The 13,599-nt window shown below is 40.0% G+C and overlaps 1 protein-coding gene across 1 annotated transcript in view; it reads left to right on the top strand.

Annotated features, from left to right (window-relative positions):
• The window catches only part of LOC100533272 (homer protein homolog 2), a gene marked incomplete in the record, with an annotated part of 38,144 nt that extends 27,028 nt beyond the window's left edge, over positions 1-11,116 (top strand). The window contains 6 exon segments of the mRNA XM_005090116.3: positions 1,658-1,813; positions 2,337-2,470; positions 3,644-3,800; positions 5,272-5,373; positions 7,019-7,099; positions 7,681-11,116. Coding sequence (XP_005090173.2) covers positions 1,658-1,813; positions 2,337-2,470; positions 3,644-3,800; positions 5,272-5,373; positions 7,019-7,099; positions 7,681-7,878 — 828 coding nt within the window.
• Positions 11,117-13,599: the final 2,483 nt, after the last annotated feature.

Here is a 13,599-nt window from a genome sequence, read left to right as displayed (position 1 = left end):
CACACACACATTCTCTCTCTCTCTCACGCACACACATACTCACACACGCATGCACACACACATACACACACACACACACACACACACACACACATACACACACACACACACACACACTCACTCACTCACTCTCAGAGAAGTGTACGAAAAATTAAAGAGTACAAATCTTGGCACCAAAACTTATAAACAAGGCTGCTCTGGGTAGATTGTGGGTTAGTTCTGTTTGAGTCCCAAGTGTTTTAGCAATGTTATTGACTTTTAATGGTGATGGTTGGAGGACTTTTCCTGCAGGTCCTGTTTCTTTCTTTCTGTTTGTTTCTCAAATTTATCTCTGTCTACATTGCATTTCTCTTACACTGATTGAACATTATGGTGCCGATGAGCCTCTCTTTCAATTGTGGGTCTTTACCATCTTCCGTCATCAGGTATGCCCATGTGGGTGGTTGGCTGGTGTTGTGATGTTGCTTATCAAATGTCTATCGTTCCTTTCTTTCTTCGTTCTTTTTCTTTGTCTTGTTACTATCTAGTAACACCTCTAATCTTCGGCATTGACATGATTGCGTTGGAAGTGCTGTAAAACTCTCACTAAAAAACCAAAAAAAAAGAAAGAAAGATGTGCCCATGGAAATAGCAGAGGACAAACATACACTCAGATACTCAGTGTTGTTGATGGTGAGTGAGCATTCAGGTGTAATCTTCTGTATTTTTGTTACCCTGACTGATTCCTTGCAAAATGTGGCCTTTGAAATATCGTGTGTCGCTGGAGGGCGCCATCAGTAGGTCCTACTTCTTTTCTTTCCTTCTGCTATCTATGTTTGTTCTGTTGTCTGTCTTACTTATTTTCTTGCTCTTGATGATGGTTATTGTGTAAACATGCATCTACAGTCAAACCTGTCCTGACGGCTACCTGTATAAGACAAGTACCTGTGTTTTAATGGCCGTTTTCCATTTCATGTGTCTTTTTTCTATATATAATGGCCTTTCCTAAAACGATAACTTCATAACCTGTCCAACGTGGATGCAGCCACTGTATTTTACCAACCAACAATCAAAAGAACTCGTCCAAGATAGCCATCTACATTTCTTATCACCTGACATGTTGCCATAAATTTGGCCCCTGACACTGTGTACAAGCCATTGTAATCTATTCACACGATGTTTTATTAGCCTGTCATATGAAGGAACCAATTGCTGACCAGCATGTTGCAAATGCACGGGTTCTGGTCTGCTCACTGTTTACCCAAGTTGACCACTTGGGAACATTTTAATGGGTCTTGCAGCTGTCCAAAGTCTGTGATTGCCTCTGGTCCTGAAGGGAATTGTTTTTTGGTGTTTTTATTTTTAAAATTTGACCAGTCCTGCCTAAGACGACCGCCTGTTTAAGACGGCCACTTTTGTTTATGATAATGGGAGCTGTCTTTGATAGTTTTGACTGTTTACACCAACAAGCATCATGCCTACTTTGTGCACATAGCTGATTGCTCTGTGATTGATGACACTCTTCTCTTTTTGATAGCGGGTGGTTGGAAGGCACCACTTTCCCTCTGTTGTTTCTGTCTGTCTGTCTTACTTTCTCCCAGCACTAAATGACCATCATTGTGTCGATGTGCTTCTCGTTACAGTCAAACAAACATCTCTTTTTTTTTTTTTTACTCAGTTCATAGAAAAGTTCAAGGAGATCAAAGAGCTGACCCGACAAGCGGCCCAACTCAAGCAAGGGGACGTGAATGGCGCAGTGGACAACCACGCCCCCTCCCCACAGATGGGACGTCAGCATCTGCATCAACGCACCAACAGCCTGTCCTCTATACAGGTGAGGGTTTCAACTCTGTCTGTTAGATGTTGCTTTGTTTGTGTTGAATAGTACTTCCTTTGTCATTGCTGACAGTATGCTGCGCTGGTGGTTACTGGATGCTCTGGTGTGATCTGTACTAATGAAATATGGCCGGTTTTGTTTTAGAGGGACTCGCCTGTAACTGTAAATAGAACTCAGAAACAACTACAACATTGGTGCACCTTCTTATTATTGTTGAGTTGTCATTGTGAAAGACTGTTCTTTCCCATTGTCTTGTCATCAATTTCATTATCATCAAAACATCACCATCATCATCATCACCATCACCATCGTCATCTTCATCATCATCATCATCATCACTGCCTTTCTCTCCCTGCATCAGAGTATAAGCCACAAACTAATAATTTCCACCCTTCCTTATCCTGGGCTAACCTCTTGATATTATTCCATGCCCATTGTTTAGTGGTTTCTATTTATTGTGTTTTTTAGTTTGAAGAATCATGACAATGGAGTTTTTAAATGTGCTTTCTGTCCTCTGCAGAGTGACTCTGGCAATCTGCGAGAACGAAGGAACTCATTCACTCAGGGAGGCAGCAATGGTCATCCAGCAAATGCCCCCACGGAGGCCCAGCTCAAGTATGAGAATGACCGGCTCAAACTGGCCCTGGCACAGAGGTAAAGCTCACTACAGGATGAGATAATGTATTCATAGTTTGAAAAGTTTGTTACATAACTTAAACGCTTGGGAATAAATCATGATCAGAATTTGTTTTTATTGATCAAAGGTTCATGTTTGTCTTAAATGCATTTTATGCCTTAGATGGTCTATCATCTATATTTATATTCTTTTTTCAGAGTTGGAGAACTCTTTATTGCCAATAATGTTTGTTATTGGAATTTTAGAATGTAGTACAGTCGAACCTGCCATGACGGCCACCTCTATAAGACGGCCACCTGTACAAACAGCCACTTTCCATTTCCCCCCTTGCGTTTTTTCTATACAATTTAACTGTGTAAAACGGGCACCTGTCCAACGCGGCCGTGGCCACCATATTTTAACACACAACCCTTATCACACAAAGCAATAACCCGTGTCTAAGACGGCCACCTTAGTGACTCCATTACGTTTTGTCATAAATTGTACTTTGGCCCCTGGTGTTTTGGCGAGCCGTCATAATTAAATCACCTGTCGTTGTTGTTAGGTAGTCCCTCCAACCGATCATGTTGCGTAGGCCCCCCAATAGGTAACAAATTTTCAGCTGCCATTGAGGTAAGCGTGTGATCCCTCATAACCTATAAGCCCCGCCCAGAACTCATACACAAATCGTAAGTGAGATGAGTGGTCACTGTTTACCCAGTCTGTAACAAAGTAACAATGGACGTCAACATGAACTTGAGACAAAAGCGTCGCTCGTTCTCCGAGTGGTGGCGACCCATGTGTTTGTTTTACCATAGCACTCGGTCCTCCCTGTCTGACACATTTCGTTTTTTTTGTCACCCTTGCACGAAAGCAGCAACAAAAGAAAAAAAGAAGAAAAAAACCCAGCGAAAACAACAATAACAACAACAACAACAACAACAACAACAATGCGGCTATCTTCGGTTGAGACCTCAGAAAGAAAGGGTTTGTTTTCTTCATCTTGATCAGTCCTGCCTAAGACGGCCACCTGTCTTATACGGCCACTTTTCTCCTTGACAATGGGTGGCCGTCTTACACAGGTTTGACTGTACTAATGTAAGTTGATACATTTATCTGACATTCATACACCTGAGAGTGCATGTAACTGTTCACTGTCATTATAAATAGATACAGCCAACATCATAATTTTTGCTATCTCCTCCCCCCAGTTCTGCCAATGCCAAGAAATGGGAGGTAGAACTCCAGACCCTGAAGAACAACAATGCCCGATTGACGGCTGCTCTGCAGGAAAGCACAGCCAATGTGGAGGAGTGGAAGAAACAACTCGCTGCTTATAAAGAAGAAAGCGCCAGATTAAAAAAGCGGGTGAGAACAAAGTGATACAATACCTTTGTTTCATCTGACAGAATATTCCAGATTGTTGAGTCGGTTATGACTCTAGTGTGATTTGATAATAAAAATACAGTGGAGTACGCTTAAGCCAAAAACGTTTAATTGGAAAACAGTTGTGAACTGAAAGGAAATAAAATCCTCAAATTTTTCTTTTTCTTCTATCATTTCTCTCTAAACCAAAAACTGGACTAAAACAGAGAAAATCCGGCTGTCCGGCAGATTTAGGTTTAAGCGAACTCCACTGTAATTGCATTTACATGTACATAGCGTATATCCACTCTCAACAGCATGCTCTATGCGTTTTACAACCCTTATTTACTACTTCCACTTCACTTGAATGTGGTTGTCTCCTTCCATTTTTCTCATTGCGACTGTGATATTAATTTACTAGTGACTTGGGTTTGTAATCATGCCAGCGTCTGTAAAATACAACTTCCAGGTGGTTGGGGGGTGCGACTGGAACATTCTAATTTTTTACTCTCATCCTGTTTTTTCTGTTTGTCTGTCTTGTCGTTTTCTTATACTAAGTGACTAGTTATTGTATGTGCTTCTCTTTACTCTCACTAAAAAAACCCACTACAACTTTACAATAGAAGAGAAGTGGCGTCGATGGCCTAGCAGTTAGGCTACCGGACTCGTAATCGTGAGGTTACGGGTTCGTGGGTTCGAGCTACGGGCCTGACGTTTTGTCCTTGGGAAAGGCACTTTACACGAATTTTCCTCACTTCACCTAGGTGGAAATGGGTACCCGGCCTTAGACAGCGAAAGATCTTGTCAGTATGTTAGTGTTTTAGCGCTTATAAATGGCCGCTTGCACTGTATGCTTCCCAGGAAGTTGAGATTGTTTCAGAATGCTCTCTGGTCTGCTGGGGTAATAGTATAGATTGTAAATCGCATAGAGCTTGCTGATGAGCAGGGATTTGCGCTATACAAATGCTATCTATTATTATTATTATTATTATTAGATAGCCTAGATAGCTTGTCAGTTCTCCCTAACACCACACACACACAGTGAGGTCCTAGCCTGTCAGTTGACCTTTCTGGTTTATGATTTTTGTTTTGTGTTTTCTGTCGCTTCTCTCGCTATGCTGTTGGGTTTTTTTTTTGTCTTTGCTGTCTTAACTCTGTCTTTACTCTTTTTACCTGTGCTTTTAAAAAAATGGATATGTGCTCACACACAAACACACATACTCACAAGCATGTTCACTGTATTCAAGTTTTTGATGAAAGCGCAGTGCATGCTTGGGAAAATAAGTATTCAGTTGCAACATGTTGTAAAGAACTACATAAGTTGCCAGAAAATGTTGCACTTCGCAGCTTAGCTAGGGATGTTACTTGTTACAAATTTCCAACACATTGGGACATTGTGCTTCAATTCAACAAAAGGCAAAAAACTACCCCAAAGACTAAATGATGACCCTCTATGTGTCCCTTAACCCTACAGTTACTGGACCAGGAGAAAGGCGGTGGAGGTGAGAGCCATATGGTGGCCCAGCTGACCGACCAGATTGAGCGCATACGCCTGGATAACCACAACAAGCAGGAGGTGAGGCTGATGAGACCGTGTTTTAGTAAAGAATATTACAGCACTTGCAGCACAATTAGGTCATTTAAGTGCCGAAAAATAGAAGTGTTACTACTATCGAGTAACATACAAAGAAAAGGAGGAGAGATCAGGATGATAGATGATTAATTAATAGAAAAGGAGCAAACCATGCCAGAGCACCCGCAGGAGAAAGTCTTCTTCTTCTCAATGGCGTCATACTTGAAGACCAGTATCCATTATATTATACTAGGCCATCCTGTAAAACCCCTCATTTGGCCCGCACAGCTTTTCCTGTAATGTTGATGGGGTTGACCACCTTCTCATGTCTTAGGGCTCTGTGTGTCCTGCACTGCTGGAGGATATATTCCGCAATTTGGTCTTCTCAACACTGACATTGTTGGGGAGAAACACGTGTCTGACTTTGATTTTTCCAACAGTGTGATCTTTTGTTGCTATCTGAAACACTGTGAAATGGTTAAAGCATGGGGAAGTCTGAAGTTGGATTGGTAGTACTGAGGTTGTTGCCAAGTAAAGTAGAGGCTGCCCTGGCTGTATGCTGGCTGTAATTATACTGATTCGTGATAAAACTGGCTGAAATTTTCCTCAGAAATCCGTGTCTCTCATTTTTAATTCAGAAGTGGTGATGGTCATTGTCCATGTGTATTGCTGTAAGATGAGCCAGGCCTGAGGCCTGAGGTATACATTGTCTTTTGTTTTGAAAGGACACTAGACTTTGAAGTGGTTCATCATTCTTTAATGAGAAGCGTTTTTTTGCTGTGTATTTTACCAGTCTGAACTGCAGATAATTCGTAATGAAACAAGTTGAACAAGGCGTATTATTCAGAAGAAATTTGATCAGATTTTCCATTGGCTGAAATTTGCATACTGACAATAGGATGCACAATGTAAAATTGTAAAAAATTTAATGTGATCAGATATGGAATGGAAGTTTTGATTTTTAGCCTTGTTTTTTAAGGACTGTATGCCAACCTTATTGACTGTAACAATGGCTGTGGATACTGCAGATAACGTTCAAGGTCCAATGCAGCAAGACAATTCAAAATGTGTCGCAGAAGGAGAAATGGTTCATGGGAAGGAGAACATCCTTTAAAAAAAACATGTAGGCTTGAAGTATAAATATAAATGATTCTATTCAAATTCTTGGAAATGCCCCTTTTCATCTAAAGTTTATTAGATCTCTTTTTTTGCACTGCTGCTCTCTTTGCCACTTTGAAGACCCTGTCTCCTTCCTAAAACGAAGATGCCATATATTGTTCGTTTGAGGACTAGAAGTCTGGAATCTCTAGCGCACAGCAGGATATAAGGGACAAGTTTGGACCGTAACTTCTAGTAAATGGACAAGATAGCTTTATGTTATCCTCAGCACTAGTGACTAATAAATGTATTGCATTAGTTTGAATTGTTTGTTGCATGTGGGATGATTTCTAAAACTGCTTTTTTCAGCTTTCCAGTGTTACCCAATTCTAGAATATATATTTGTTAGGATTCAAGGAGATACATTAATCGTATAATCATCATGGTGAAAAGTTGAGTTTTTCACTTTTATTGTCTACATGTTTTTTTTACAAAGGTAATCATTTTTGTTGTTGTTTTGTTTTTCCCATCTTCTGCTACGGATTGTTAGGAGATCAAGAGGCTGAACAGCCAGTTGCAGGAAGTGACGGCCAGAGACACTCAGAACTCAACTCTCCAGGCCCGGATACAGGTGGGATTTACTGTTTACTGTCTGGTCAGACTGTGTTGAGGACATTGTGGTGGCCCAGGGTCAAAAGGTTTTGTGTGCTACAATTAAAATTAGTCACTCATAGAGCACTTTGTCTTTGGGGCAGCTCTTTTGGAGTGTTACCACTCACCAGTCGTCCCTTCAAACTTTGCGCCATACACATTTATCTTGATCGTTCTTTGTCTTTCTTCATAACTTTCAAAATAAAAGCCTTTTTTTTTTTTAGCTTTTAAACGAAAGTCTTTAGATTTTTATGTACCAATCCCTTTTCATTGTTTCCCCCCCCCCCCCCCCCCCCAAGATGAGTTGAAAATTTGCAAAATATGAAGATATAAAGTGGATGGTTTGAGATCATCACACTGATGGGTCTTATTTCTTAAATTTCCCTTCGCTGTTTCTGTCTGTCTGCCTGTCTTACTTTTCCCTGGTACTGAATGACCATTATTGTGTTGATGTGTTTCTCTTTACTCAAACAAACAAACACACAAAAAATTAAATAAAAACTAATGTGCATGAAAAACATGCTGAGTTTTAAAACAGAGTGCCTGATTATTTTTATGCAGGCATTAGAGGAAGAAAACCATTCACTGAACCTGAGACTGCAGGACTCTCAAAGGCAGTTGCAAGATGGGCGGTCGTCGAGGGACCAAGAACACAGAGAGCTGCTCAGTCTGCAGGAGGCACTTGGCGGTCGCATCCGGGACCTGTACGAGGCACACGAGACCGTTGTGGCCACACTGAAGAAAGAGTCCAACAGTTAGGGTTTTGTTCCGGGGAGAGGTGGGCGACGGGTGTGGGAGGGGCGTGTGTGATTGGGTTGACGACTGGGGAGAGGTGGGGGACGGGTGTGGGAGGGGCGTGTGTCTGGGTTGACGACTGGGGAGAGGTGGGCGAAGGGTGTGTGGGAGGGGTGTGTGACAGGGTGGAGCAATAGTATTATTTATGAGTTGGTGGGTAGAACTAGAAGTAATAGAAGCAAGGATTTGGTTGTGAAAAGTGGAACATATTGTTGTTGTAGGTGGTTGTTGTTGCAGTCTTTGGGTAATAATATTCATACAAGCGATAATTTACATAGACTGATTTTTGTTGTGTGGCTTAACTTGCATGTATAAAGTAGTGCCAGGGCATCGTATTAGTGTATTTTGTCCTAGGCAGGGTGTTACTCATTCTGCTGAATGAGGTAGGATAAGAGTGAGAGTTTGGGAAAAGGTTTGTCATTTTCATAATTGTTTTCAGAGGAATATTCTTGTGCTGTGATCTTTGGGACATAGTTTTATTAGACCTTTATTCTGTTCAGATTCTTAAGGACAATTTTTGGTGCAGTCTCAAGGGGATTCAACTGTGGCATAAATCACTTCTGAGCAACTGTTGAAAGCGCAGGGAGGGAGGGGGAGGGGATGGGAATGCCTGCTTTTGAAGGAGATATGGTGTTTGCCTCTCATTCCAAGGTACATAATTTATATTTACAAAGTAGGCAGATGACTTTGGAGGTTTGTTTCTCAGTCATTTCGCTTCCATGGTCATAGAGGACATGGGGTCTTTTGGTTAGGTGGAATGATAGTAGCGGTCATTGTACTTGTAAAAGAAATGGACACCTTGGAAGTTGGAGAAGAGCAGGCATATCTAAGTCAGCCGCTGGTGCGAAGTTCAAATTTTAGTCTGTACCTAAAGTAGGAGAAATTGACTATTGAAAGTACTTTTGAAAGTGGAATATGGCTGTCAGAAAGGCGAAGAACACTTCTTTGTAGACTGAATATAGAAATGTACTTAAATATCAGTTCAGTGCAGGTTGACATGTCTGTTGTTGATTGTCACTAAATTTTAGCATGGAGAAATCGCAGAAGAAGGAAAGACAATTGTACACTATAAAAGCTAATCAGGAGGCCAGCTTCATCTGTTGTGCTGAGTGAGCAATTTAGTTTTTGACAGGGGTGTAAAAATGAGTCACTTATGCAGTGGTAGATATTAAAGAGCAGTCACTGATGTTTTGCGCGCTGTTTGTGTTTTACTAAAAACTTGATAAAGAGATCTGTGAAGTTGAATGCTACATTTTTTTTTTGGGACAGGTATTTTAATTCTCAATAAATCTGATTGTGATGATTTTGGTCAGAAAAAGAATATTTGCTTTTGGAGACTTGTGCTGTTTAAGTCAGCCCAATGTGAAAGAAACGTCCATGTCTCATGTAAGGTTTAGAGAAATAATCTTTTGCTTGGATTTTTTAATAGAGTATTGTAACTTTTTTGTTGTTGCAATTTATGGTATTTTTCTATTTGTATCACATTTTTTTCTCAATGAATCTTGCAAGGGATATTCTTATGGGTTCTTTCTTTAAACTGACATCTTTTTCCGGGGCTAGTTTTTATGATAGTTTTGTGAGTCATTGGTCAATCAAGCTTAGGAGAAAGAATAATAGAATGTGTGGCCTGTTTTACTAGTCTTCTTTGGAAATTCATTGTCACAATAAAATGGCAAACTGTGTTGTTTTATATTATGTGAAATATATTGAGTATAAAGAACTGAAAGTATTGATCTCAGTTTGAGACTTCTATTATGTTGCCGAAGTGGGTAGATATGGAGCTCAGTGGTAGGCGTTGTGATTGATTGACGTGGTTGTGATAGATGTGAACAAAGTAATGAAGGGCTGCAGATACCCAAGTTTTGTTACACACTTTTTGGTGCTGATATTTTTGTCATTATGGTTTTGAGTTTGGATGTAAATGTGTGTGTGTGTGTGTGTGTGTGTGTGTGTGTGTGTGTGTGTGTGTGTGCGTGCGCGCGTGCGTGAACAAGAGCAAGAAAGTGTATTTGTGTGTTTGAAATAGTAGATATGCATTTGTGTGCTAAGAATTTGATTGGCCATGTGTGCATGTGGACTTGCATGTGTGTGTGTGATTGTACAACAGGTTATATGTATGTGATTGACTACTCAGTGTAAGATTCTGCCACACATCATTTTGAAAAGTGACATATGTGACAGAGTTTTATTCCGAGCCGTCGACATACTCCTGTGCTGTATTTGTGTGATTGCCTGATTGCTTGCATGTTTCTGAGAGTAGATTAAATCTATATAAATCTATTTATATATATATATATCTGAGTGGACTGATGAGCATAAGCACATAATGTGTTGTACTGGTTATAGCATTTATACTAACAATACCTCCTACAGCCCTCACGCTTGTGGTCCCTGTCATTTTGTCATCATCGTGGCCACAGTTTGTACTTAATGTAAATAGATTCTCATTTCTCACACTCACCTCGCATGATGCCTATGTCAGGGCTGCCAAGTGCTATGTGTTCCAAGAGACAGTAACAGTGATACATCTTTTGTCCTTTAGTGCCACATTTAACTCAAGTGTCTACCAACACACTTTTTTGTACGCCTTTTTGAAAGGAAGTGTTGTGGCTTCCAAATTCGCCTGTGGTAAATTATCTTGTGCTGAATACAGATTTTTTTCTTCTTTGTCATGGGATTACTGAATTCATATGACCTTCTTGAAAGTAACCTTTTCTGGAAGCGTTTTTAAGTGTAGATTCTGACCATAGACATTAACAAAGAATGTGTTTGAGGATTATAATAGGACCGCCAAGTCTGGCCAATGTGTCCTTTGTTTTTTTCCCTTTTGGCAGCTCTGCTATATTCATCTTGCAAAATCATCATCCACTATATCAAAGATGTATCTATTTTGTCAAACCTAACTTAATTTGTTTGTGTGATAAATGATTTGTGTTTGCAGTATAGTCTCCATTGTATAGCCTTTTTCAAATAATCTTTTAAGTCCTTGTTTTCTCAGAGCATAGCCTATGAGCATGAAGATGTAGTTGGCACAGTATTTCTGTTCTTTAGACAAGACAGTAGGTAGAGAATGCCAGTGGTGGGAGCCTCTTCCTTGTTTTTCCATCTTTGTGATAACCATCTTATATTTTCTCAGTACCACATGAACATTATTTGGCAAGGTGCCTTTCTTCTACCAAAATAACAAATGCATTTGTTGTCTGAAATTGTCTTCAGCTTGCTTTGTTTCAATTTTCTGTTTCCATATTTTGTTTTATTTGTTGCAAGAATAATAAGTAAGCTTTAGTATGCTTCCCGGGAAGCTGAGAATGTTTCGGAGTGTTCTATGGTCTGCTGGGGTAATAATATAGTGTAAAGCGCATAGAGCCTGCTGTTGAGCGGGGATATGCGCTATAAAAATGCTATCTATTATTATTATTATTATTTATTAGTGTTGGAGAGTGTGTAGCTCTTTTGTGGTTGGTAGCACAAGTTTTTCTGATTGGATTTTTCTTTGCACAACTCAGTTTAAATTGTTTGACACCTTTGTATTTGAAGCCGTTCACACACAGAGAGTTTGAAATCATTTGGGACACTCTCTTCCCTTACTTGACTCATCTCCTTTCCGTTACTTTTTTTAATCCTTTAAAAAAAAATTTTTGTTGTGAAATAATGTTTTTGTGTGGCTTTGTTACTTTTGGTGATCCGTAGAAGCTGTAGACTTTTGGTTCACTGTGTTCTTTCTGTCTCTGTTGGGTTTTTCCCCTTCCGTCTAAATGGCTGCCTTTTCAAGCTATCTACTCTTCAACTGTTTTGGAAACATTAGTTCTAGAGGCAAAGACTCGAGTTGGTCATAGGGAGAGTCCCATGGCACTGTTTGATTCAACTAGTGCCTATCATTCTCTTCCATTTCAGTGTGGACTCACTAGTTTGACCTTGGTGTGTATTTGATCGAAGTGTCAGCAAGAAATGTCGTGTTGAGCTGAATGATATGTCTGTAATTATGGCTTGAACCAGGTGCAATATTCATCCTAGGAGCAATATGCGATCGATCAAAAAAATCATCTCCCATTGTTGGAGCATTATTTTGTTTTACATTCTTGTGTTGACTTAAAAAGGCGCATAATTTTGCCTGCTGTGAGTTCATGTGTTAATGTTTGTATGTGCATACTTTTGGAGGATTCATGAGGCAGAATATTATCTTACCCTAATGAATGCAAGCATTGATTATGTCCTGTGGACTGGACACGTCCTTCTTTCTAAATTTCCTCTCCATTGCCCTATTATCTTATAGCAAATTACTCTTTAAGGTTAGGAACAAATATTTTTTGTGTGTGTGTGTTTGGCTGTCATTAGTGGCAGAACGGGTTTATAATATGTGAGAGTGCCTGGTGAAAGGTACCAAAAGATGCATTTGTTCGAACCGAGATATCAGGCTTCAAAGGTCAAAAAGAGAATTTTTGATAAAAACTAAGTTCCATTAAAAATGGATTCTTCAGCCATTAATATATCGATATTTACAAGGACTTGAGTTTCTTTTCATTTAGAATACATTTTTAGAGATGTTTTTTAACGCCAGGTATATTGCATAATCCCCAAAAATGCGTGAGAACATTGGTTTTCCGAGTAAACACTGCAGATGGTTTCTCTTGTCCATTCATAAAGTCGACCCTATCACAATGCGTACCAAAATTTTGGTAATTCAGTCTCCTCTCTAATGACGAGTAGTACGCATGAATATCTGGAACATGTAAACAAAGCGAAGCTTTGTGCATCGACACCCTTTCGGGGTTTTTTAGAGCAAACTTGTAATTGTATCGTCTGTTTCTGCCCTTTGCAAATTTCTAATTTCTTGAAAATTCTTGCTCCAGGTGGAGGTGAATTTGTTTTGAAGATGTAATTAAACACTTTGAAGCTGTTCTGTTATCTTAGCTGCTTTAAAAAGTTGGCCCCCCCCCCCCCCCCCCCCCCCGGGGCAGTGCCACTGACTGAAATGTCTTTAGGCCATTCCCAAAGGGGGAACATTTCTTGTTCTTATGCACTTTAGAATTGTAAATGGGCTGATTCAACAATGTCATGCTCATAACTGTGCTTGAACTACAACAGGGAACTGCTACTTTTTCTTTCCTAATCCTTACTATTGTCATTTTCCTCTACTTCCTTTGTATGTTTGTCACACTCTTGTGACCCGCTATTTCCGCGGTGCCTTGAAAGTCAAAACAGACTATGTGCTGCTAAAGCTAGAGAGGTGAGCAGAGTAAGCCTGATTCCCTGTAAAGACTTCTCTGTTGACATCCACCCCTTGGCGCTCATGTGACTTTATGCAGTTGCGAGCGCCGTGAAACCTCTATTAAATTATTTAAAAAATTAAGTTGGTTTGTGAGTTGCGAATGTGTTGTCAGGTCGTCTCGAAGCGTAAATTTATCTATTTGAAGAAGAAACAAAGGGGAAACTTTAAAACCATTTTTCTCAAAACTTTGTTTCCGTACCCTGCCTTACAAAAATCACCCATATCACTGAGGATATCTTTAAAATTCAAAAAGCATATTGTTCATAAATGATCTCTGTAAATGAAAATGCTTAAACCGGGATTCTTCAAAATGCGTCTTTTGGTACCTTTCACCAGGCACACACACATATTCTAGTCGTGAAGTGAACTTGCGCAGAGGTGAACAACTTGTGTTTCGCGCGCTCATATGACCTTAG

This window comes from Aplysia californica, unplaced genomic scaffold (assembly GCF_000002075.1).
Source record: "Aplysia californica isolate F4 #8 unplaced genomic scaffold, AplCal3.0 scaffold00013, whole genome shotgun sequence".
NCBI lineage: Eukaryota > Metazoa > Mollusca > Gastropoda > Aplysiida > Aplysiidae > Aplysia > Aplysia californica.
This window is presented reverse-complemented; position numbering and strand designations above follow the sequence as displayed.